The sequence below is a fragment of the Belonocnema kinseyi genome, chromosome 6 (assembly GCF_010883055.1).
Source record: "Belonocnema kinseyi isolate 2016_QV_RU_SX_M_011 chromosome 6, B_treatae_v1, whole genome shotgun sequence".
NCBI lineage: Eukaryota > Metazoa > Arthropoda > Insecta > Hymenoptera > Cynipidae > Belonocnema > Belonocnema kinseyi.
The window spans coordinates 78011012-78035693 of NC_046662.1; the positions used below are offsets into that span (position 1 = coordinate 78011012).

The 24682-nt window shown below is 31.5% G+C and overlaps 1 protein-coding gene across 1 annotated transcript in view; it reads left to right on the forward strand.

Annotated features, from left to right (window-relative positions):
- Positions 1–24682, forward strand: part of LOC117174366 (regulating synaptic membrane exocytosis protein 1) — a 522514-nt gene that overhangs the window by 64047 nt on the left and 433785 nt on the right. The window contains exon 2 of the mRNA XM_033363427.1: positions 11562–11929. Within this exon, the coding sequence (XP_033219318.1) occupies positions 11894–11929 (36 nt within the window). The 5' untranslated portion in view covers positions 11562–11893. The remainder of the gene's footprint in view (positions 1–11561; positions 11930–24682) is intronic.

Below are 24682 nucleotides of genomic sequence, written 5' to 3' on the forward strand. Positions count from 1 at the left end.
ATAGAGCTCCAAGGAGATTATGTTGAAAAATAAAAAAAAATTTACCCAAAAAAAATTGTTTTTATACTTCATTCTAAGGACTTATTGAACTATCCTCGTAATACGTTTTTGGGTGCCGGAACGGTTTCAGCTGACTTGTAAGGATATGAGGTAAATGCGAGAACTTTTGTTGTGTGCCGCGATGGCATGAACGCGTGTTCAGAAGTCGTTCCCGAGGTTGCCACCTTCAGTTACAAATGCATTTCAAAATTATTTTACAGATCGCAAATCTTGTAATAGTGTAGTGGTTAAGATATTTGACTTCCATGCTTAGGTACGGATAAATTTTCAGATACGGATAAATAAGCACACAACCGTATGCTTATTTATTAATTATTTTTGAGCAGTGCTTTTTGACAATTTATAGTGCTGTTTAAACTATAGTCTATACCGTTAACACAAGTTAGATCTCTTTATATTATTCGTTAAAGTGATATGCTAATTCGTAATTGCAGTATGGACGAACTGTTCAGAATAGCGACTGGGTCGTTAAAATCTACTGATCTGCAGCTCAGTACCATTTGAGAATTGGCACCGGTAACCATCAATGGTAGTCATATTTAATTGCCTATAATTGTAACGTTTACTGATCTGTCGTGTTGTCCATATACGTGCTTCGAAAATTTTATTGGGTGACCGACTTCCGTACTCTAGTGTACCTTATACTTTGAAATATATTCAAACAGAAATAAAGAAGCGTTTTGTTACCGGACGTACCGCCTATTAGCTTTCAATTAATATTAATCACCAATTACACGTATTAACACGCTTTGTCAATCTACCTCAGCGAAATTACGATTAAAACCAAAGCTAATAATAACGGCAGCCACGATGATGGCTAGAGAGGGGAGGGGGGATATCAAAAGCATGTTGCGGCATGAAAAACTGCACGTCCGTACCTAAGGGTTATATTAGACTAAAACTCTCAAATGTACCGTAATTAAATGTACTGTAAATTAAAAAGATTAGTGGCATAATAAAGGTGTAAATAGAAAATAGTGGATCTAATTTAAAAACATTTTAAGATTATAGATAAACATTTTGTATTATGAGATCACAAGCACACAATGTTCTACTCTCATAAATTGACTCCAAATTTAAAAGTTGAAATAAATCAACTAAAATACCTGCACAACGAAAAAGTAGAGAAGGCGGCGATTTAAAATTTAAATAAAAAATTTCTTCTAGAGTGCTATTCAAGAGTGTAGAAAGTAGTAGTTTCAAGTTTTTATTTTGATGTTTAATTTAAGAATGGAATTTTATGATTCATTAAGGTCTCGGACTCTGTAATCTAAAATCATAGAATTCGAGACCTGAAAACAAAGGGGCGTAATAAAATCCAGGAGTAGTTCCGTCAATAAATCTCCCGAAATTTCTTTCCGTGCAGATGAGTAAATAATTATTTTAAGAAAATTTTCATTTGTTATATTTTATGGCCCTCCCCGGCCACCTTTCTCATGGATGATTATATATTTTTCATATATATCGATTATTTTCACCATAAACGACATTCCAAAGGATTGGAAAAAATTTGAAAGTATTTCAATCGATTTAAAGTGAATTTAAGGGATTTTAAAAGACTACCAAGTATTTCAAAGTTTTACGAAATTTGTACGAAATTAAATGGGATTTTCAAAGCTCTTTAGGGATTTTGTGAGATTTCAAAGAATTTATAAAGATTTCAAGGGATTACAAAAGTTTCAGGGTAGGAAAAAAAATTATTTAAAAAGATTGCAAGAGTTTAAAGAAATTACTTAGTAAGATTTTAGAGAGAATCTCAATTTCTTCAGGGATTTTAAAAGATTTTGAAGGACTTTATAAAAAATTTTGACGGATTCTAATGGATTTCAGGGATCTTAAGAGATTTAGAAATATTTCAAAAAGAGTGATGGGATTTTAAATGATTTGAAAGGATTTCATTTCAAACTAAAGTAATTTCACGAATTCTAAAAGATGTCAAGGAATTTTAATGAGATTTCGAAGATTTAAAGCGATTCAAAGAAATGTCATCAGAATTCTAAAGATTTGAAGAAATTCGAACGGATTTTAAGAAACTTAAAGGGGTTTCCAATAATTCAAAAGATTTTAAGGGATTTCAAAACATGCCAAAAAATCTACAAGGATTTTAGAAGATTTCAATATATTTAAGGAAATTTCAAAGAATTTCCGAATATTATAAAGAATTTTAAGGATATGCGAATTAATTTAGGCATTACCATTGTTAATATTAAATTATGGTCTAGTCAATTTACAATAATATATTGAATAATGGCATTGCTAGGGTACTCAAGCACATTCTTGTTTTTACGTTAGAGTTAGTGGCGTATTAGAAGTTTCGAAAATAATTTTTTTATAAAAAAAGGAAGTAGTCTTTGTTCGTGTCAAGTAATATCTAAAGAATCTATACTTAACCCCCTTTTCTCCTTGTGACAGCTTCTTCGCGCTCTGCTTTTATGAGAAAAACGAATTACCCCGTGGAAAAGAACGACCTTTCACTTACTAATTTTGTAAAGCAGCAGGAAGCGCAGTACCTTACTGAACAAAAGTTTACGATATATTTTTCCTGCTCAAGAGCCCTGCGACTTACAAGATGTCCAAGGGTGGTATGCAATTTCATTTAGTTTCTTCAGTGGACATTTTCTCCGCCTGAAATGACCTGGGGTTGAATTCGCTATATCCTCTGGGCGGACTCTTGCAAACAAACTTTTATTTTTTCCTGGTGTCGCCACAAAACTATAAAGTACAACAAAGTTCGTATTCTACTTTTTATGAAGAAAAACGTAAAATGTTGGACCACATATTACAATTTTAATCTAAATAAAGCAAAAACAAAATTCCAAATAAAAAGTACCCGCTACTGATTGTACAGAAAAGTGCTTCTAGTCAAGAGTTCAATAATTATATTTTTTTATCATATTTAACTTGCAGATAAATAATTGGAAAGAAAATGATCAGAAAAGATCAATAAAAGTGGGAGAAGCACATCTGCAAAAAGGGTCTCGTAGCCTATTAAGCGATCGCCCATATATTACGCAAGACGTTGTTTTGTTCATATCGTTGTGTCTTTTTCAACTTCAAAAACATTTTATTCTGGTGTTTATTTACACAACAGGAAAGCATCTTACATAATATATGGACGATCCCTAATACGGTATATAAGTAGTTCAAACCTTCCCCTCCCATACTCCACCCATAATTTCTCTCTTTAGACTTTTCCACTCTCCTACCCTAGTATCTCTCCATCCACTTCCACCTTTTACCAATTCTCATCCTGCTATGCCCCTTCACCTCCCCTACACACCCGCATTATCCTATTTCCCCTCGTCTTACCTCTCTCCCTCTCTTTGCATGATTTTCTCTACTTCTCTTCCACTATTTTTCCTTTATTTCCCACCACTTCCCCTCAATAACCTTTCACTTTCACTTCTTCCACGATTACCCTCACTCCCGTAACATTTAGTTTCCCTTATTTCTCCTAAACCCTCCCCTAATTTGTACTCACTCCCCTCCTTTCAATCATTACCTCAAATCTCGCTTAGCACCTACATTTATTTTGATTGAAAAATTCACTTATTATTGAGATTTTATTTTGCTCAGAAACTTTTTGTTGGGATTAGCGAGATGCTACATGATTTGTAAATCAGACCAACGAAAACAAAAGTTTTGTACCCATGACTTTGGCAGATTCACAAATTTGTGTTAACAGGATGTTTGATATTTGTTTTAACATCCCTTAAAGATTCAAGCAAGCTAATCGACATTTTCTAAAAACCAATATCAATGAGATGTTTTTTAATTAAATTATTCAGGTGTTCGAAATTATGTGTAAATGTTGCATCAGAATCCCTTAAATATTAAAGCAAAGAAACCAAAATTCAAAAAAAAAAAACTAAAACCAGAGTCAGGCAATCTCTCAAACGAGGAAAAGTGTTTGAATTTATTTTAAGTGTTTTATTATCCATTACATTACATTACATCACATTATTTTATCGCCAATTAAAGATTTGTGCAAGGAAATTGACATTTCAGAATAATCAAAACCGCGTTAAATTCTTTGCCTAAATTAGAGGAGCCAAAATTAACTCAAAATAAGTGCAAGCAGCCTCCCCTACTATGAAAAGTGTTTGAATTTATTTAAAAGGTTTTATCGCCACTTAGAGATTCAAGGAATAAAATCGACATTTTAGAATAATAAAAATCCCGGAAGATTTTACCACTAAACTACTGGGGCGAAAGTCAATACAAAATAAGTGCGAAAAGCATCCACTACCGTGAAAACTGTTTTAATTTATTTGGAAGGTTTTACCATAACTTAAAGATTCATACAAGAAATCGACATTTCAGAATATTAAATACCACGGTAGATTCTTCGACTAAACTATACAAGCCACAATTAATTAAAAATAAGTGCGGACAGCGTCCCCTAACAGAAAAAGTGTTTAAATTTATTTTAAAAACTTTGCCATCGTTTTAAGTATCCATGCAAGGAAATAAATGTTTTGAAACAAGCAAAACCACGGGACAAGTGCGTCGGAGCCGCGTGGGCTGGGTAGGCTTCAGCACACATATCAATTTTCATGGTTTGGCGGAGCCCACTCATAAAATAAATAAACCTAATAATAAAATAAACCTAATACCTATCTTAAACTACTATTTTTGAACATATTTTCGGTAAACCCACTTGTGAAAAAAATCGTTCCGACGCACCTGCCACGGGAGATTTTTTGTCTAAATTAACATAGTTAGATATCATTTCAAAATAAGAGCAGCAAGCATTCCCTGCCAGCAAAGGTGTTTGCATATATTTCAAGGGTTGTTTTAATGTCCCTTAAAGATTTAAGTAAAGACATCGATATTGTTTAACAATCATAACCTTAGAAGATCTTTTTAAGTAAATTATTAGGGACGGACATTTTTTATTGAATATTTGAGGGCTGTTCATACAATATTTAAAATAAATTAAAAGACTTTCCATATAAGGATATGTTTTCCACATTTATTATGAATGAATTTCGAACCGTAATAGTTTAAAAAAAAATCCCCGTAGTTTTAATTGCTTGGGAATGTCCACTTTTTTAGTTGAATCTTAAAGTGATTTAAAAGACACCAATAGATAAATAAAGAAACTTCTTGTGAGTTTACTCGTTAGAAAATGTTCATTTACTTGCTTACATCTTTAAAGTGATGATGACCTTGAACATAAATTTAATGACTTTTACTGCTCGTACACGTTTCCTAAGATTGTAAAGTAATTTACGAATTCTCTCGTAGTTTTGATATTTAAAAAGTGTCGTTTTGCTTGAGTTCATTGCAAAGAATGAGAAAACAACCCTTGTAATGAATTGAAAAACTTTTTCTTCTTCTACGGAAATACTCTACAGAGTGTCGACTGGTACATGTTTCGAGGTACTTAAATAATTTTTTTAATAATCAAATTGTGACAACTGGCGGAAATAAAGCCATGTCCCAAAAACACATTGTTTTCAACATCACTTGCGGTTAGCATGATCATTCTAGAATAGACCATCTGAAGTAAAAAAACCAACAGGATTTTATTAGTTTATTTCTATCCGGAGCTCGTTAACAAGAAATTTAGCAAAATTTTAATTTAAAAAAATAGCTGTAAAATCAAAATTTTTCTAAAGCCTTCGCTCGTGGGCTCTGTAAAGGAATATACTAATGAAATTATTTTAGTTTAATTTATTGCAGATGTTAACAAGGCGGAAAAAAGTCATGAAAATCCCTTAATTTTCCGAGCACCTGCAGGTATGACCCCTTAATTCAAAAAATATCCTGCGGTTTCAGTTTTAAGGAAATGTCTATTTTTTCCATTAATGTTTACGGGATGTAAGAACAACCCTTAACATGGATTCAAATCCTCTTCGTGCTAGGATATGTTTCCTAAGTTTATATTTATTGTGAATTAGTTTCCGACCCCTACAGTATAATCAAAAAATCTCCCGTGATTTTTTCTGTTAGGAAATATCGATTTCCTTGCTTTTGAGAAGGATAAGGTTTCAATAATAGAAGTATTTTTCTATTAAAATAAATATAAAAATTGGAATTTTGTTAATTGTTTGGTAAAAACTGTTCATTTTTCTGAAAATTTTCTTTTGTATTATTGACCTACCGGTTCAAAATAATAAAGAAAGTAAAATTAGAGATTTTGATTAAAATCTATTTTCTGTACATTTGGCGCGGAGAGCCTTCTTCTTAAAGAACTTAATCATTAAAAGCCGAGAAAATTAAAATCTCCTATTTTGTTTGGCTAATGAAAATTTATATTTACCGGATGCCATATTTTGTGAGATATTAATGTTTCCTCTGCAAAGGAGTTTTTCTCCAATAAAGGAGAAAACTAGTTGATTAATCCCAGGATGCAATTATTTATTGTTGAAAAATCTGTATCAGGGTCCGTCTGCGAGTCGCCGGAGCTACTATTTTTTTCGGTCTGCAGTTTGGCCAAGAATTATTTCGAACATGACCATAAAAACGGAAACCCTTGTTATCCTTCGACCCCAATTGGAAGATTAGAGTTAACAGGGTGCTAACCCAAAGATTTGAGATGCTTTTGATTATTATATCAACTGTTGTTCTAATCTCTTTGTCCATTCTAAGATTCTTTTATAGGACTGGGCATAAATTACGTAGTCATTTGAAAGGGGGAGAGAGTAAGTGGTAAAAGCCAGTTCTTACGTAACATATTTTCAACTCTACACATTAAATGTGAAGAAATGTTATGTTACTTTATTGAGAATTGTAACATTAGTATTTGTAATTTACCTAATAATAATGCTAGTACCTATAGCAATATCAGTATGAATGTTAAATGTAATACTTGGAAACGCACGAAATAATAATACATGAATAAGCAAATAAGGGGGCATCCACAAATTACGTAAGATGAATCCCCCCCCCCCCTTCATGTGAGATAACACAATATTTGATTTTGTCCCCCTTCTCGATCTTAATAATATTTTATAAACTTAGAGAACACACATTAAAAAAAAACTATGTGAAGTAAATAACTGCGAACCCTAAAAAACGTTATTTCTAGTTAAAAATGTGTTGATAAAAATAAGCAGTTAATTTTACCAACGCAAAATTTTATAACTTTTTAAGGGTTTAAAATTTTGCTTAGCCTGCCTCACTTTTTGTAGTCCGCATTTGAAAGTATCTATTCCAAAATAAAAAAGTGTGCCCTGGAAAATTATTTTTGTTTTAGAAACAAAATTTTATTACAACGTTTTTAGTCTATGGATTATCAAAATTCCTGTTTATTTTTCACTTACATCAGAACTGAATTAATAGAAACCAATTAAAAAATTCAAAATATTTTTGGTTAAAAGTTTATCTTATCGGTTGAAAAGTCGACTATTAATTTTTTTAACGAGAATTCATATTCTTTTGTTACGAAAAGTCATACTTTTTGATTAAAAATTCAACATTTTCGTTATAATTTTGTCTTTTCGACTTTAAAATTATATAATTTTATTAAAATTTATATTTTTTCTTGCCTATAAAATTCTGCTTTTGTTTGAACTTATACTGTCTGATTAAAAATAATTCTGTTTCGGTTAAAAATTCACTTTCCTGTTGAAAATTAAAATTTTTGTGTTGAAAATTCAACTGTTTTGTGGAAAACTTGTACTATAGAATCGAAAATTATATTTGCTTAAAAATTCGTCCTGTTTGGTAAGCAATCTTTTTTTTTGGTTCAAATGCAACTGTTGGTAAAAATTAATCTGTTTTACTTGAGGACTTAATTATTTAGTTGAAAGTTGATATCTGGTGGTTAAATATAACAGCCTTTTAGTTCAAAAAATTTTTTGGTTGAAAAATGAACTATGCGGTTGGAAATAGTCATCCTTTCTTGAAAGTTAATTTTTTGGTTGAAGATTCATAAATTTAGATGAAAATACCTATCTTTGGTTAAATAGTTATGTTTTTTTTACCTGAAAATTTTTACTCCTTTCTTGGAAATCCAATTGGTTGGGAATTAACTTTTTGCGTAAAAAATCGTATTTTCAAGTTGAGAATTTGACTAATTTTTAAAAAATTCGTTTTTTTTTACTTGAAAATTCAATGGTCTGGTAAAAAATGAAACTGTTTGGTTGAAATTAAACTACTTTGAGGTTTTATTTCAAACGAAGATTATATAATTTAAAAATTAATAAATTAAAATTTGTACTAAACTGATATTCCCTGTTCCAAAGATTTGGTTTTAAATTTATATAATTGATTGGAAATTCGTGTTTTCTGGAAGAAACTTAATTTTGTTGTTTAAAATTTTAACTATTTTGTTGACGATTCAACTGTTTTGTAGAAACCTCATCTTTTGGACTTGAAAATTCAAGTCTTTAGATGCAATTTATTTCTTAATTAAGTGAAAAATGTTTCTACTTTGAAGATTTGTCTTTTTTATTTGAAAATTCAGCTCTCTTATTAAAAAATTAATCTTGTTTGGTTAAAAGTATAATTTTTTGTTTGAAAATTAATCTGTTTACGTTGAGGACTCAAGTATTTTGTTGAAATTCTGCTTGTTTAGAAAAAATCTTGTATACTTAAAAAACCAACTACAGTGAAACTCTTCTATAGCGCCGATTTTGGGGCTGACGGTAGATGGAAACTAACTCAGTGCTCGATTGAATATCAACCGCAGACCCCGCGCACCCCAAGCGGCTCCTGTTATATCTACCTCCGGCGCGGGGCGGCGTCAATTCTCGAAAAGGTTATAGAAGGAAGGGCTATTGAAGGGTTTCACTGTATTTTATATTTATTTGAAAACTTGTGTTTTTAAGTTAAAAATTTACCTCCTTAATCGAAAATTAAATTATTTTTTTAAAAGCACACTTTTTGGTTTAAGATTCATAAATTTAGATGAAAATTAGTTTTTTTTGCTTGTTATTAAAAATGAACTTTTATAACGAAAAAATTGAACAATTTTGTAGAAAATTTGTCCTTTTGGATTGATTATTCAACAACTTAGTAGAAAAGTGGAGCATTAGTTTAAATTTTTGTAGATGCGAATAAAAAACAGAGAATTAATAAAATACAATTTGTGCTAACATCGCATCCATTGATGAAAATAGAACTATTTGGTTAAGAAATAACCTATTATTTTTCATTATTTACCAGAAATCTGTGTTGTTTTAAAATTAGTTTTTCGTTCATCCTTTTTTTTTCATCTAAACTGTTTTTGACTTTAAATGAAAATATTTTTTTGTTTAATGTATCAACTATTACATCTGTTGTTAAAAATTAATCTTTTTCAGTTGAAAATTCAACTACTTGGTTAAAAATGTAACTATTTCGTTAAGCAATAAGATTTCCTCTTCTAAATCGTAAAACGTTATTTTTGGATAAACCCTAAATGAATTTACAACAAAAATTACGTAATATAGGGGGTGGTAGAGGGTAAAATGTTATGGTCTCTAAAAAGGGGAGGGGCGGGTACGCAGTTGAAAATTACAGAAAACACTACTTAATTAATGAACGTCCCCTAACTAGGTTAAATCATTTATCATTTTATTTTCAGAGTTTAAATCATTTTTGGGTCACATGATCCGACCCCTATTTTAAAATAAGTAACGAATGCAATTGTTAGCAGCAATTATGCTTCAGTGAAATATTTCATAAATTAATCTGGCAGTATGATACTGGGTGTTTTTGTAGCTTAAGTGAAAATATAAATACAGTGCTGGGTAGTGGAGTTACGAATAACAGCCACGCTTAGTAATCTTTGTTGTCAACCGAAATAAAGCGTTTCCAGTACGGTTAGGTTGGTTGCTTGAATTTGGGACCAGCGTGTCACAGTTGTTTTTTATGCGAATGCAATTATGTACACGGGTGTTCGCAGCATAGCTTTATACGATCGTTCCTCTGTTTTACGTGTACCATTAAATACGGCGAATCATACAGTCAAAAGGATGAATACAATTTTAAATTGTTCGCTTTTCACTGTGCAATCTGATATATTAAATTGGCACGCATGCAAAAGTCGTGGCAATGATACTGAACAATAATGAGGATTCAACTATCTTTTTGTTTCAATCAGTTTCTAAATTTTTCGATTCATATCTGGAAATTATCGCAGCATTGAAACTATTGCTGAATACCTACCATCGCTGTCGCGAAACCTGCGTTCATGATTGGATGAAGAAGTTCCTTTTACCCGTTTCAAGCAGAAAGTCTGCAAACTTCAGGGTTATGGGAAATTTAAGGCTATCTGAATAATATATTCACTAATAATCAATTGACTCAACGTGTTTTTGATGTATAAGCCTTGATATATAACTTTGATATATAAAATGTAGTGCGTAGATTTTTGTAGATTTTGAAAAAAAGAAATTCTAGAGTTTTAAAAGGTTTAAAGGTAATGAAAAAGTTTTCTTAAAATTCATTGGAAAATTTAAACTTATTTCTGATTTTCTCAAATAAATATTTAAGACAAAATTCACAAAGATTTCAAAACATTCTACTTATTTCCTAAAATGTCGAAAAAGAATATGGACAATGTGAAAGCCAAATTTTTCCATTAGTATTAAGAAAACGAAATTTTATATATAACTTTTATTTATAACTTGAAAATACTTAAAAAATAGTAAACAGAATGTATATGTTTCAATATTTCGAAATCAAATTATTAAAACTGCGTAAGGATATTATAGAAGCTTTCAAGATGATAAAGAACATTTTTTTAATGCCTGAAAAATATTAACTTCTTCTTTATTTCGTACAATGAATTTTCAAGAGCAAATGGACCAATATTTGGAAACAATTAAAACTATTTCTCAAAATTTCGAAAAAGAATGTAGACGATTTTGAAGCACAAATGTTCAATTAGCAAGATTACAAAGTTTCGTGAAAAGTTAGAGTAAGCTTAAGAGACATCTGGAAGTTTAAAAAAGATTCAAAATTAATTAAAAACTTACCATTTTTTTGTAATTAAAAAGTGTACTGAAATTTAGGTAAAAGTGGGAAAATTCAAAGTAAATTTTCATTATTATAAATTATTCTTAAGTGAATATTCAAAAGGATTCAAAATGTTATTAAAAATTTTTCAAAGTGGAAAAAAGAAGTTAAAAGACTTTGAGGAAATTTTAGAAATAATTGCATAGGTAGTTTAAAGATACTTATGAATTTTGGAAGTTATGAAGAGATTAAAAATATTTTCGAACATCTAGAAGTCCATAATATTTTTTTAACTGACTCTAGTTAATCCAAAATGCATGTAAAAACCTGTAAAATAAAAATATTTTACTTTTTCGTGAAATGCCAAATTTTTTAAATCTGCTTTGATTGAGGATTTACTCGTTTCTTGTAAAATTCATCTTATTTGTAATAAAATTAATTTTTTTCGGTCGGAAAGTCATATTTTTTTTAAAATTAATCTATTTTGAATGAGGATTTAACTATTTTGTTAAAATTTATTAAAAAACTAATTTCTTTCGAAATATGGTCTCGTATTGAAAAATCATTTTTCTCCTGAAATTAATCACTCGTTATTTATTTTGTTTCAGATTCAAAACGGATTTCAAGAGTGTGATTATAGGGAAAGTGAATTTAATTAGGGAAAGATATAATTGGAAAAATTGAATGCGAGAGGCATGCTCTCGCATAAATTTGGCGAGCCGGGTGGCTCGCATTTTTTAGCGAAGCGATTAGAAATTCCAGAAATGTGAGGTGCAATAGAGTGGCTCGCGATAAAAAGGCGCAGCCATTTGAAGACTTCTGGCTTGCGACTTTATGAAATCATCAGGTCTGGGGGGTAGGACTAGAGGTGCGAAATTTGCATAACGCACACAGTCGGTTTTTCTCCCATTCAGACCCACAACAACAAAAAACCGCCAGAATGTTGCCCACCAACGTAATGTCCTTCATGAAGAAGGTGAGTTTTTCCCGAATTCCTTATATTTCTTAGTAATAACTTAAGGGTTGCTGTCAAAGAATTTCAAAATTCAAGCCCGGATATTTGACCCGCTTCCATGATTTAATATATTTTTGTAAAACAATACTACATGGTAAAAAAAATTGAGCTGGGACAGGGATATTATTCCTTATTATAGCCAAACATTTAGCTGAAAACGAACGAAGGACTTTAAAAAGATCCCTGGCTCAGCGAAAATGAATATCCTTGACCATTTTCCATATACCAGGGATATCGTATAGTCAAACCCTTAATAAGTATAGCTATAATAGGAATATTAAGAATAGGTGTCTGAAGCAATTATCGGAAGAGCGCCGGTGCATTATGGGAGCAGCGAAATAAAATAGCGACGGTCTAATCGGGTGCAGTGACAGTTGAGTTTTACTTTGGACAATTAAACGCTTTTTACCACTTATAATGTGCGCGACTGTTAATATTAAATGGAGTTTATGATGCAGTAATAATAATTTACATTTGTTTCGATTTTAGGCGATAACTATATTGAAATAACAAAAAAAACGATAAAAACAACAAACTTGACCTCCAAATGCATTACACGGATTTGAGGGAAATTCATTTTCGCGATACCAGACGAAAAATTGGCTACTGTAAGTTAATATATTTCTATGACAACTAAATTTTTTTCTAATCTGAAGATAATACAATTATACATAATCTGTCGAAAATAATAAACTTTCGAACTTAGCAATTTTGTCCAAATTATTGATTTACGAGAACAATTTACATAAAGTAACTAAAAGTGTAACTCTTCTAACTAAACGTTTTACCTAAGCCAAGCGTACACTTTCTTTGAGTTTAATATATTCTCGATTCACTCGTTCGCTTCAAGAATTTTTTTCCGTGTAGGATAAAGTATTTTCAGTCAAGTGTTTTTGAGCAGACTTTCAAAATTTGAGCTGTTTCAGGCTAGAAATAAGAAATTAAAATATGGCTCGAATTTTCACTCGATAAAGTGTTCCTCAATACAAATTCGCACACAAAATTGATAAATTCATGAGAACAAAATTATTTGAATGATTTATGCCTATATGAATCATTGGTATTAACCCTCCGTACAGACAGGGGCTTTGGTATAAACGATTTTTCAAACTGGAATATCTCGTCTACACTGAAAAATGGTTTAGCTGTCCCAGCTAATCGTTTTAGGTGTATCTCGTCTTTCAAAAAAGTATAGCTGTGTCGCCCAGATTTCTAGGTGTTTCAACTAAATTTACGATCTAGAAATAATCTAGATAAATCAGCTTTATAATTTCTAGATGCCTAATTTAGCTAAAAGAGATAGAAATCTAGGGACACAGTTATATTTTTTTGGAAAACGAAATCCAGCTAAACGGTTAGCTGGGACAACTAAAAATTTTTCAGTGCACGGGCAAAGATTTTGATAGAATTTTTTGTGTGTGCAATTAACACTAACAAAAATGTAATCATGTATTAGATGCTTCAAGAACTAACCCAGGATTTACCAGTGTTTTTGAAAGCCAGAATAGTTAAAAATTTTCTCTAAACAATGCTGATACTGTAGGATATAACACGAAAAAATCATTTTAAGAAATCTAAAAAAAGTTATAATTTTATTTCTGGGTATGCCAGTGTGCCGAAAATGTGCGTTTTGAGTTTAGCATACCCCCTGAATTATTTCTTTTTGGTATTAAAAATACTGCAAAAAAATTTCTATTATTAAACAAATGTTTAGAGCTTCTGCTATACCCTTTTAAGTATGCAAAAGAATTTTCTCAAACTTCAATTTAGAAAAATAAGAATTTGAAACTAGAATATTCTTCCATCCCTGAAAAATACTCCTTATTTATTTAAGAAGAAGCCCTTAATTTTATAAAACATCAAAAAATTGTTTAGGTATTGTAAGGCCTACCATACGCACTTTTGTGATTTTATTACAATTAATTGTCTGAAATGCTCACTACATATTTTTTCCTGGATTAATATGCCATGATTTCTTGTGATTTTATTTTTCCAAATTGACGTTCGGTACGCCTAAATACTTTTCTTAAATTCTGCTAATACCTTGAGCGATGTATTTCACTTAAAAGAGTGTACGGTATGCATTCTGAATAACAAAAAGCATTAATGGCGATTTTACTTACAGCTTTGCTCTCAAAATTATATTGAAATATGTTGTATTTCTCCCTTTGGTCACCAGGTGGCTACAGCGAATTTATTCAGAGTGTTGAGTGTTGACGATTCGCAGACAAAAAGTGATTACCTATTACTTATAATTTCGCTAACTTTATAAAATTTTCAAAGCACTGTAGTATTAGTTATAAATCTCAAAAAGAAAGAGTGATGTGGCATATGAAGAACTCAAAAGGAGGAAAGAAGAAATCGAGCAACAAATGCAACAACTGTCAGAGCAAACACAGCAGACAGAAAACTCCACCGATAATGTTTCTGACACCGACGATGATGACTTGGAACTCGAGGGAAGTCAACATCTAAATTTTGAGAAGCTGGACCAGGAATCTGACAATGTGCTAGTAAGTGCAAACTTAACATATTCACGCTTTAAAACCAAATGTAAACCAGAACAAAAAGCGATGCCCTTACATTCCGCTATATCTCAGACGCCCGATACTCCGAGTGGCCGACATGAGAACGCCCAAGCGCTAACAGGAAAACCGTATTGCCGCTAATGCACTGTCGCCACACGGCAATAAATTTTTGATTGACATTAAATATACACGTTTTATACACGATTTCAAGGGCGACGTCTAAACGACTAGCCCTGAAATTAAGAAAAACTGCCAAAAACATCAAAAACATTAAAAACGAAGAGCTAAACCACTCGGCTAGCTCAGAATTTCACAAAGGCAAATAAAAATAATTTTCAAAAGCACAATGTGATCGAACCATCGACTCCAGAAACATCGGGTGACGCAGCGTTGAAGGATAAGATGGAGGGGTCAGATGACAAAACGAACTCGCTCAAACCTTTCCTCACAAGGGCACTGGGGGTACACCCAAGCAATTGTAAAGCATTGCAACTCTTTATCGATGATGATTTTATTTAGTACTGGCATCACTATATCACCAAGGGTCTTAAAACAGACGAAAGAGACGAGGCAATTGAAAAATATGAACCACCAGAAAAATTACAAGCTCCTACGCTCAACGATAAAAAAAAATCAAAAATGCACGAAAAAGCCGTTAGAAAAGAGGATAACTACAGATTCGAAGTTCAAAAGTCAGCATGCGCATCACTGACAGCCCTGAGCGCGACGATAACCATAGCTAACGAGGCGGACGAAGAAACAGGAGTGGACCAAGAGAGATTCACTGCAAAACTGATTGACGCTGCCAAATTATTAGCTGACGTCATATATAAACAAAACGAAATAAGAAGGGCTTTCATCATTCCTTGCTTCCTCAAACCTTTCCAAGAGATGCTTAAGAAGACAAGACCAGATAAAACTTTCTTTGGCAAAGAGTTGTCAATAAAAATGAAACATATCAAAGACTGAGACAAATTCTTCAAAGATGTGACCAAAGAAGTCTCACCGAAATTCTCACAAAACAAATTTTCGGAAAACCATCGCTGCCCGTTGGACAACAGGCCCCCATCCAATAGAGCAGTGGTCGGCACGCTCTTGCCTAGGGCAGGGTATTCTGCCCTGGCTGCCCTACGACCTACTTTTAGGGCAGTACCTGCGAGCTTGGCCAGACCACCCCTTTCCTCAGAGATCTTTTGTTAGAAAATGGAAAAAAGATGTGAGATTTAAACATTCGTAATTTTGCAATCAGTGACTTAAAAGCAATATATTTGGAATCTACGTATTGTTCCGATTCCAAAGACATGTAATTTGTCTATAAAGATGGAAAATTTGACAAGTATTTAGCATTACATTGACTGTAAAGCTAATGTTTTTTATATTAAATTCCTTCAAATTTTTAACTTTTTCAGGAAAGTAATATATCATTGGAATCGGAAAAATTCGTAGATGCTGATAATGCTATTTTCAAATCGCTAGTTGAAAAATTAAAAGTTGAAAAATTTTCTTACTTTGACATGCCTGTGGACAAAAGACGCTTGCTGGAGTAAGCTCATTTACACTAAGGTACATGAGTAGACCGAAATGTAGTAGAAAAAATTAAGTCAGCTGGAGCCTGACCATACCTGAAAATTAAGCAAAAAGTTTGCCGACCACTGTAATAGTGCAAGGCGTACAGGTACACGAGGACGGGGACGACTTCGGCTATTTTTCAACCAATCCAAGTCCCATTTCAAGAACCAAAATCGAAACGGCAATTAGACACAACAGCAGAAGTCAAACAAGCAGTAAACTCTAAAGTAGGTATAAAGATTGTAGGCCGCTTAAAATATTTCTTGAAAAATTGGTGAACAATAACAAAAGATAAATTCATTCTAGAATGCACTGAAGGAAATAAAATTCCCATCTGTAAAAAGCCAAAGAAAAAATATGTAAATTTTAAAAATAATTTTCCAGAAACGCAAAAATCTGCATTTAAAACAGGTATTTTTGAACTTATAGAAAAAGGTGCAGTTACTGAATGTCGAAAAACTAAAGGCCCATTCCTGCCGCCATACTTTGTAAGACAGATATGATATGCTAAACAATTTTATAAATAAAAAAACTAAAATTATTGCACTTGTACACGTAATAGGCAAACTAGTATCTGCGTGTGAAGCTGTAGTGTACGGCTGGGTATACACAAAAACAATGGAGAGAAAAAATTCTGGCTCTCTACAAAGTCTTGAATAATTATAATAAGACGATGCTCATATCTGAAGCAATTAAGCGGGATGCAAAGTAGTGGATTATGAATATCCCTAAATAATATAAATCTTTCAAGTCATATACATTCGATAAAGTTTTTTACTCGGACGCTTCAGATACGGGTTGGAGAGCAACACATGGAAGCAAAAATCTCTTTCGCTTCTAGAACAACCAAGAAAAAGGATATCATATAAACTATAAGGAACTGATGGCAGTTAAACTTGCAGTAGAGAGACTAGGAAACGCACTAACAACCTGCAAAATTTCGTTGAGAATAGACAACTGTACATCAGTCTCATATATGAACAAAATGGGAGGAGTTAGATTTAAAAAATTTGCTGATCAATCAGAATCAATCTGGCAGTGGGCAGAAAATAGACACATGTTATTAAAAGCTTCGTATTTTCTCCCCAAACAAAACCACGAAGCAGATAAATAATCACGAACTTCAAACCCAGATGCAGAGTGGGAGTTATCACAATCTGCCTTTAATAAAATAAAAAAAATTCGGAGTACCACAAGTAGATCTTTTTGCTTCAGTAATAAATAAAAAATGCCAAACATATTTTTGTGGGCGGCCAGATCCCAAAGCTACACAAATAGATGCGTTTACAGTTTCGTGGGCACATCCTAATTTTTATGGGTTTTCGCCCTTTATTCTAATCTTACAAACGCTTCAAAAAATTAAGGAAAACCAAGGCACAGGAATATTAGTAGTTCTAACTTCCAAAGTGGCCTAACCAACCTTGGTTTCCCTTATACCTGGAATTACTTATAAGTGAACCGATAGACTTTACCCCAAAACCTAAACTACTGCTGTCCCTGCGTAGGAAAAAACAACACCCACGAGCACAGCACATGCACTTACTAACGCAAATTGCATCCGTGAAGTGTTCAAGAGAAAAAACATACCAGAAAAATCATTGAAAATAATGCTAGGTTCGTTAAGTAAATCAACCATCAAACAATACAACTCAAACTTGTTTAAATGGATAAAATTTTGCGACCAAAGAAATATTAATATCTTTAAACCTAATATAGTAAATGTCATTATATTTCTGACAAAGGAATTTAAAAAAGCAAGCTCTTACGTTACGCGCATTTCACATAGATGCGCTATATCTCTCATTACTAATAATAAAACAGGAAAGCGCACTCTCATTAAAAGGTTTTTGAAAGGTTGCTTCAAACTAAGATCAACAAACCCGAAATACAATGCCACTTGGGATGTTAATGTAGTTCTGGACTATCTGGAAAAGATAAGTAAAAATAAGACTTTATCGAGGAAAACCCTCACATTTAAAACTATTATGTTATTAGCGCTGAGCACTGTGCAAAGATCACAAACTCTTATCTCACATCAGAACAAAAAACATTTTCATAAATAAAAATAAAATAGATATCAAGATAACGGACCTCACGAAAACTTCTACACCAGGCTTTGATCAACCTGCATTAAATTTACCTAAATTTTCCGAAAGACCAGGAGTCTGCGTTTATTTCTGCATTAAAGCCTATTTAAATCGCACTAAAAAAGTACAAAACAGTAAACAACCTTTTCTTTTTTTTAACCTCTAAAAACCTAACAAATCAGTTGGATCACAAACGTTATGCAAATGGATCAAAATTAACATTTAAAAATGCAGGAGTAAGTGCACAGACATTCTCAGGCCACTCTACTAGGCATGCACCTACATCCGCAGCCTACATTAAAGGCCTTGATTTGGAAACCATCAAAAAGACGGCTAAATGGTCAGAAAAATCGGAAATTTTTGCAAAATATTATAATAGATCTATAATTAAAAGAAAAGAGATAAATTTTGCGCTAACTGCATTAAAATAAGTTAAGAAATTATAGTAAAATTATATGTAATTTTCATACAAAAATCAATAAAAAACCTTAAAATTGCAAAGTAAATTTCAAAAAACTACATATTTCAATATAATCTTGAGAGTTAGGCTGGAAGTATAATTAATGATCAAACGAACTTACCTGTAAGTGAAGTTCGATCCTAATTATACGACAGCTTTGCTCGAAGAGATTATATCCCACCCTATATAACATAAGAAATCCTTTCTAAGACAGTACTACCCATCCATTATCACTTGACAATTTTATCCAACAACAAGTAAACTCTAAAAGAATGACGGACGAAGCATATAGAGGGGAACGCGTGGGCCCGCGCGCCACCGCGGCCCCCGCTTCGTCACAACTCTGAATAAATCCGCTGTAGCCACCTGGCGATCAAAGGGAGAAATACTACATACTTCAATATAATTTCTTCGAGAAAAGCTGTAGTATAATTAGGATCGAACTTCACTTACAGGTAAGTTCGTTTGATCATTAATTATTTAAACAAATGGACATTTCATTATTAAAAATCGACTTGGGGGATCCCTAAATATATTTTCTCACTTCTGTCGAAAATTAGGGGTCACCTTAACTCTAAAACAAAATTTTTTTAGGGCTCTCATTTAGGAAAAAAAGGAAGAATTTTTTTAGACCATCCTAATTAAATAGATTTTAATTTATCATGTTCCTTACCAATATCATAAACTTATATCACTATTAGTACTAAAGATATTAAATAAATCAAAGAAACATAAGAATAACATAAAACGTTTCTAATATATAAAGAATAAACATATTCCAGAAAAGATTCATTATGGAAAAAGTAAGAATAAAGAAAAAGCAAATTTTTTCAAGTAAAAATTATTTTTTTGCGTTAACACATTAATTATTTGTATTATTTTAATAAAACGTCAGACAGCGTAGGGCCACTACCGAAATGTTATGATAAACCATTAATCAATTTTTGTTGCGAGTTTTCTAGTTAATTAAGATTATCTACTATTAATCAGTATCTACCGTAGGGGAATTTCGCCTATGCCTTAGGCCACAGATAAGAACAACAAAAATAAAAAAAATTAGTCTTTCTCTGTTCGGCGCAATAAGGTCACTGAAATTCCACGAAAATAGCCTTATTTCTCTTTAATTATATTGAAGTCTCTTAAATTCGTTTATATTTCCTTAAATTAGCTTGAATTCATCAGAATTTCATTATATTCACAATAATTATCTTTATTAACAAATTTTTAATTAATTTTAATTCTCTTGAATATGCTTATTTTTTTAATTCACTTTAATTCTCTTAATTTTATTGAAATCCACTTTTGATTCAATTAAAAGAATGTTCCAGTTAATTGAAAGGATTTCTAGAACAATGAATCGTCCTGAACAATTTCAAATTTCTTAATTATTATTTTCATTTCTTTGATTTAAATTACTACAGTGAAAACAAGTTATCGGGCCCTCTGACAGAGTTCTTCTGAGAATTGACGCCACGCCGCAAGCAGGAGTAAAAGGAGTTGATAAAAGTATGAGTAAAAGCATCTGATAAAAGTTTAAACAAATGAAAGCTGTTTAAAAAATGAAAAATGAGTTAAAGAATGACCGTGTAATTTTAAATGACTAATAATGATTGATATTAAAAAAATGTTCAAAAAGCGTTAAAAAACAGCAATAATACCTGAAATTCAAAGTCATTTAGGAGATTTTCTTTGGGGACCCATAAAAGGGAATTAAAGTCATTCGCTCTCGAGATTTATGATTGATTTTTATTCTCTAACGAATTCTGAAAAATATACTGAAAAAAAATACTTGTAAAATAATATCGCGTTTAAATATTATATTTAGGAAAAGCTGACTTTTCCCAATGCTAAGTCAATACAAAACTTCTTGGTCCGTGCGCGATCTCTAAATATTAACCGATATCGCTCAAATTTGTAGACATTTTTTGTTGGGCATTCAAAGGGACTGGAAAACTTCTATAAAGAAGATTAGATTGTGAGGACCTTGTTCATTAGTTCTAAATTTTTTCACGTACTTAAATACAATTGTGAAACCTAAACTTTGAAAAACAATTAAGCATAAGAAATAATTGAAACAGAAAGACTCCCTAAGTTGGAAATGATTGAAGTTAGATTTATATCTCGATTGTTTTGTTATTTAAATAAGGAGCGTAAATGTAGTTCCAAAGTCAATTTATCACTAAAATACCTGTAGCAAGATAGCATCGACCATGTCTAAGGCAACGTGACCCAAATATTACAACTTGACAATAATCTATTTTAGTCTAAGGAAGGAATGCCAATGATTCCATCATTCCTAACACCAGAGGTCAGTAAATTCATTCGTGATAGGGGGTCGTGTGTTTCAATTAACCGCCAAGTTCTCGGGGTCTGGCTTTGAAATATGGTTGAGCCGAGTTGTGTAAAGCTTTAGACGTGATTCGTTCTTGATTCGACCTACTTTTTCCTTCGCTCTAGCTACGACAAACTTTCTGGAATAACTTTTCCAAAGGCCAGCTTCATGCCAAACATTTTCGTGCCGAATTACAATTATATATACATTAAAAATATATGTATTCGGGTTGTTTCAAAAAAGTTTCCATATGGTCGGCACGCAGTTACGTCCATGATCGTATAAACGGATTAACTCCCGACATTACAAGCCTAAAGCGAACCCTTCAGGCCGAAAAACGAGTCCCTGAGGAATTCTAGAATTTGGAATTTCGAAAAAATGCTGTTAGAGAAAAGCGCATGTAAAGTAGGCGAGTGCCATAGAGGGATGTCCATAAATTACTTTACCAATTTTAGGGTTGGTAACGGGGGGGGGGGGGTCCGCCGAAGTCACCTTTCGGATCTGGATAACGTTTACTACGTTTCCTGATGATAAATTTTAGCGAATTTCGTGAAAGATGGCACTGCAGCAGTACAATTCAGCTAATCCTTATCCCTATAAAAAAATCCGACGTAGGATACGACATTGGTAACGACGCCGAAAACTACGCAGGAAACAAGGTCGGAAACCACACCTTAAACGAGGTCGGAAACAAGATCGGAATTTGGGACCTGATACGACGCCGTTTCTGGCGTCATTTACGACTTCGGTTCCGGTGTGAAAATATTGTTTTAAATATGTACTTATAATTATGATACACTAAAAAAAGGTTACTTGTGCCAATTGAATTTTATTTGGCTAAAGTAAGTGAAACTCCCGTTTATTTTTCAAGAAATATTTATTTGAGGCAAATAATTGTAAGCACTTTGATGGAAACAATTATGGATTTCACTCCAAGGAATTTCAATAGGATTAAGTTAACATTTGAAACAAAAAAATACTTTAAAAAAATACTTAAATGAACAACTGGATTCTTTCACCTCAAATTATATAATGAACATTGTTATAACTATATATAATTAATTTAAACAAAGCAGACAATTTAAAATCTTGACGAATCCGAAACAGAAAAATTAGATGAAAAATCCACCTCCAGCAGGAATCGAACTTGTGTCCGTCGAGGGGAAGTCCACAGAAATGACCACGACAATATCTTAAAATTAAAATTTTAATGCAGAAAGCCATATTTAACCCTCACTATAAATGCGAAAGAATTATTTTTTCCAATCGAAAACATGGATATTTAATTTAACAATATATTTATTTACTCTAAATAAATATTTAATTGAAAAAAATTACGCGAAATTAATAAACGTTTGATTTAAAAAACTAATTTCTTCGTTAGAATAAAGGTTTATTAGTTATAAATAATTTATTTCTAATAATAAAATAAAATATTTCCCTTAACTAAATAAATAGATATTTATCTAAACACAATATCTTGTTGATATAAATAAATGCTTTATTGGTATAAATGCATAAACACTTTTTTGTTGAAGGATTTATTTCATCAAAAAAGTAATGATGACATAATAATCATAAAAATAGTGACTTAAATTTTTCAAACGCAAAACATTTTTCTATAGTTATTTCGTTATTTATTTCCCTGCAACTCACTTTTATCATTATAATTGTGATAAATTATGAAAACCATAAATTTAATAAAATAATAGTATTAATTACTTACTGAAAAAAATCATTTTTGGAACAAGTGAATGCATTTACTTGATTCTTATTCCTTCGCATCAAGAAAATATTCTTCAACAGTAGTATTTTTATTGAAATCACATATCTCTTGTTGATCCGAAGAAATTAATTCTTTGGCTCTATTTTCTTGATTCAAGTAAATATTTCTAACATTTAAGAAAATGATTTCCCTGATTCAAAAGGTATAGATTTGTTGAAATCTGATTAGTCGTTCAAAGACATATTTATTTGATTCAATGAATTCGATTCGTTGAGTTGATTCGGACGCATTTGAATCAATCATTTTTCCATAATAGAATGAAGTATTGAGGTTAATTTAAATCAAAGAAGTAATTACTTAATTCAAAATAATAATAATTAAATTGAAAATATATTTATTTGTCACAAATATTTCATTCATTTATACCAATGAACTATTTATTTAGACCAACAAGATATTGTGTGTTAGATAAATATCTATATCTTTAGTTAAAAGAAATATTTTGTTTTATTATTAGAATTAAATTATTTATAACAAATATAAATTTACTCCAACGAAGTAATTTTTTTTTAATGAAAAATTTAACAATTTGGTGTAATTTTTTTAAAATTGAGTATATCTTTAGATTTAAGAAACATGTTGTTAAATTAAATATCCATGGTTTTGATTTTAAGAAATATTTCTTTGGCATTTATGGTAAGGGTTAAATATGGCTTTCCGTCTTGAAATGTCCATGTTGTGATTACGTCGTGGGCCTCGCTGTGGAGTTCACCCTCGAAGGAAATGAGTTCGATTCCTGTTGGAGGTGTATTTTTCATCTGATTTTTCTGTTTCAGGTTCATCAATATTTTAAATGATCTGCTTTGTTTAAATTAAATATGTATAATAATAACAATGTTAATTATAATTTTAGCTGAAAGAATCCAATTGAAAATGTAAGTAAATATGTACTACATCCGACAATCTGTTGAATATTTTTTTGCTTTAAATGTTAACTTAATAATAATGAAATTCCTTTGACTGAAATAAATAATTTTTTCCATCAAAGTGCTTATATTTATTTGCCTTAAATAAATATTTCTTTGAAAATAAACGGGAGTTTCACTTACTTCAGCCATGTAAAATTCATTTGCTACAAGTAATCTTTTTTTCAGTGTATCATAGTTATAAGTACATATTTAAAAAAAGTTCACACCTGAACCGAAGTCGTAAACGACGCCGTAAACGACGTCGTATCCAGTCCCAAATTCCGACCTCGTTTAAGGTGTCATTTCCTGCATACTTTTCGGCGTCGTTTTGGATGTCGTATACTACGTCGGATTTTTCGATAGGGTAATAATCTTAAAAATAAATTTCATAATTCAGACTTCACAGTCTTTCTCAAATTCTTCACTTTTCCTCTTTTTCAAGGATTCTTCTTTTTTCCCTTGTTTTCAAGAAACTCTTTCTTTTTCTCATTTTTCGCTTTAATGTGAGCTAAGGTAGTGGTTTCCAATAATAAAATATGACCTTTTTGTGAAAAGTTATTTTTTTAGTAGAAAAGTTTAATATTATATGTTTGGTTCAGAATTCATGTTGTTTGGTAAAAATTTCTACCATTTGATTGTAAATTTCATTATTTTGGTGAAAATGAATCTATTTTGTTAAAAAGCTGCTTTTTTGTCAAACATTTATCTGCATGGTTGAACTGTTTATTTAAATATTACTTTTTTTTCGAGGATTAGAAATGTGTATTTTTTTGGAGTGATCGTGGTATTATAATCATATTTTTAAACTTCGGATAAACTTCCGAAAAGGGTGTAATTCCGATTGTCTTCGGACTCCGTATACTTATGTATTTTGACGCGCTAATTACGAATATGACAGTGGAAATTACCGCAAATTTGATTTTCATGGAAAAATAATCGAAACCCCATAAGAATCATGATATTTTGGGTTTATCTCAGCTAATATGCAAAATCCAAAAAAGTCTTTCAAGTAAAAGTTGTAGAAAAACCCATAAACCATGGCTC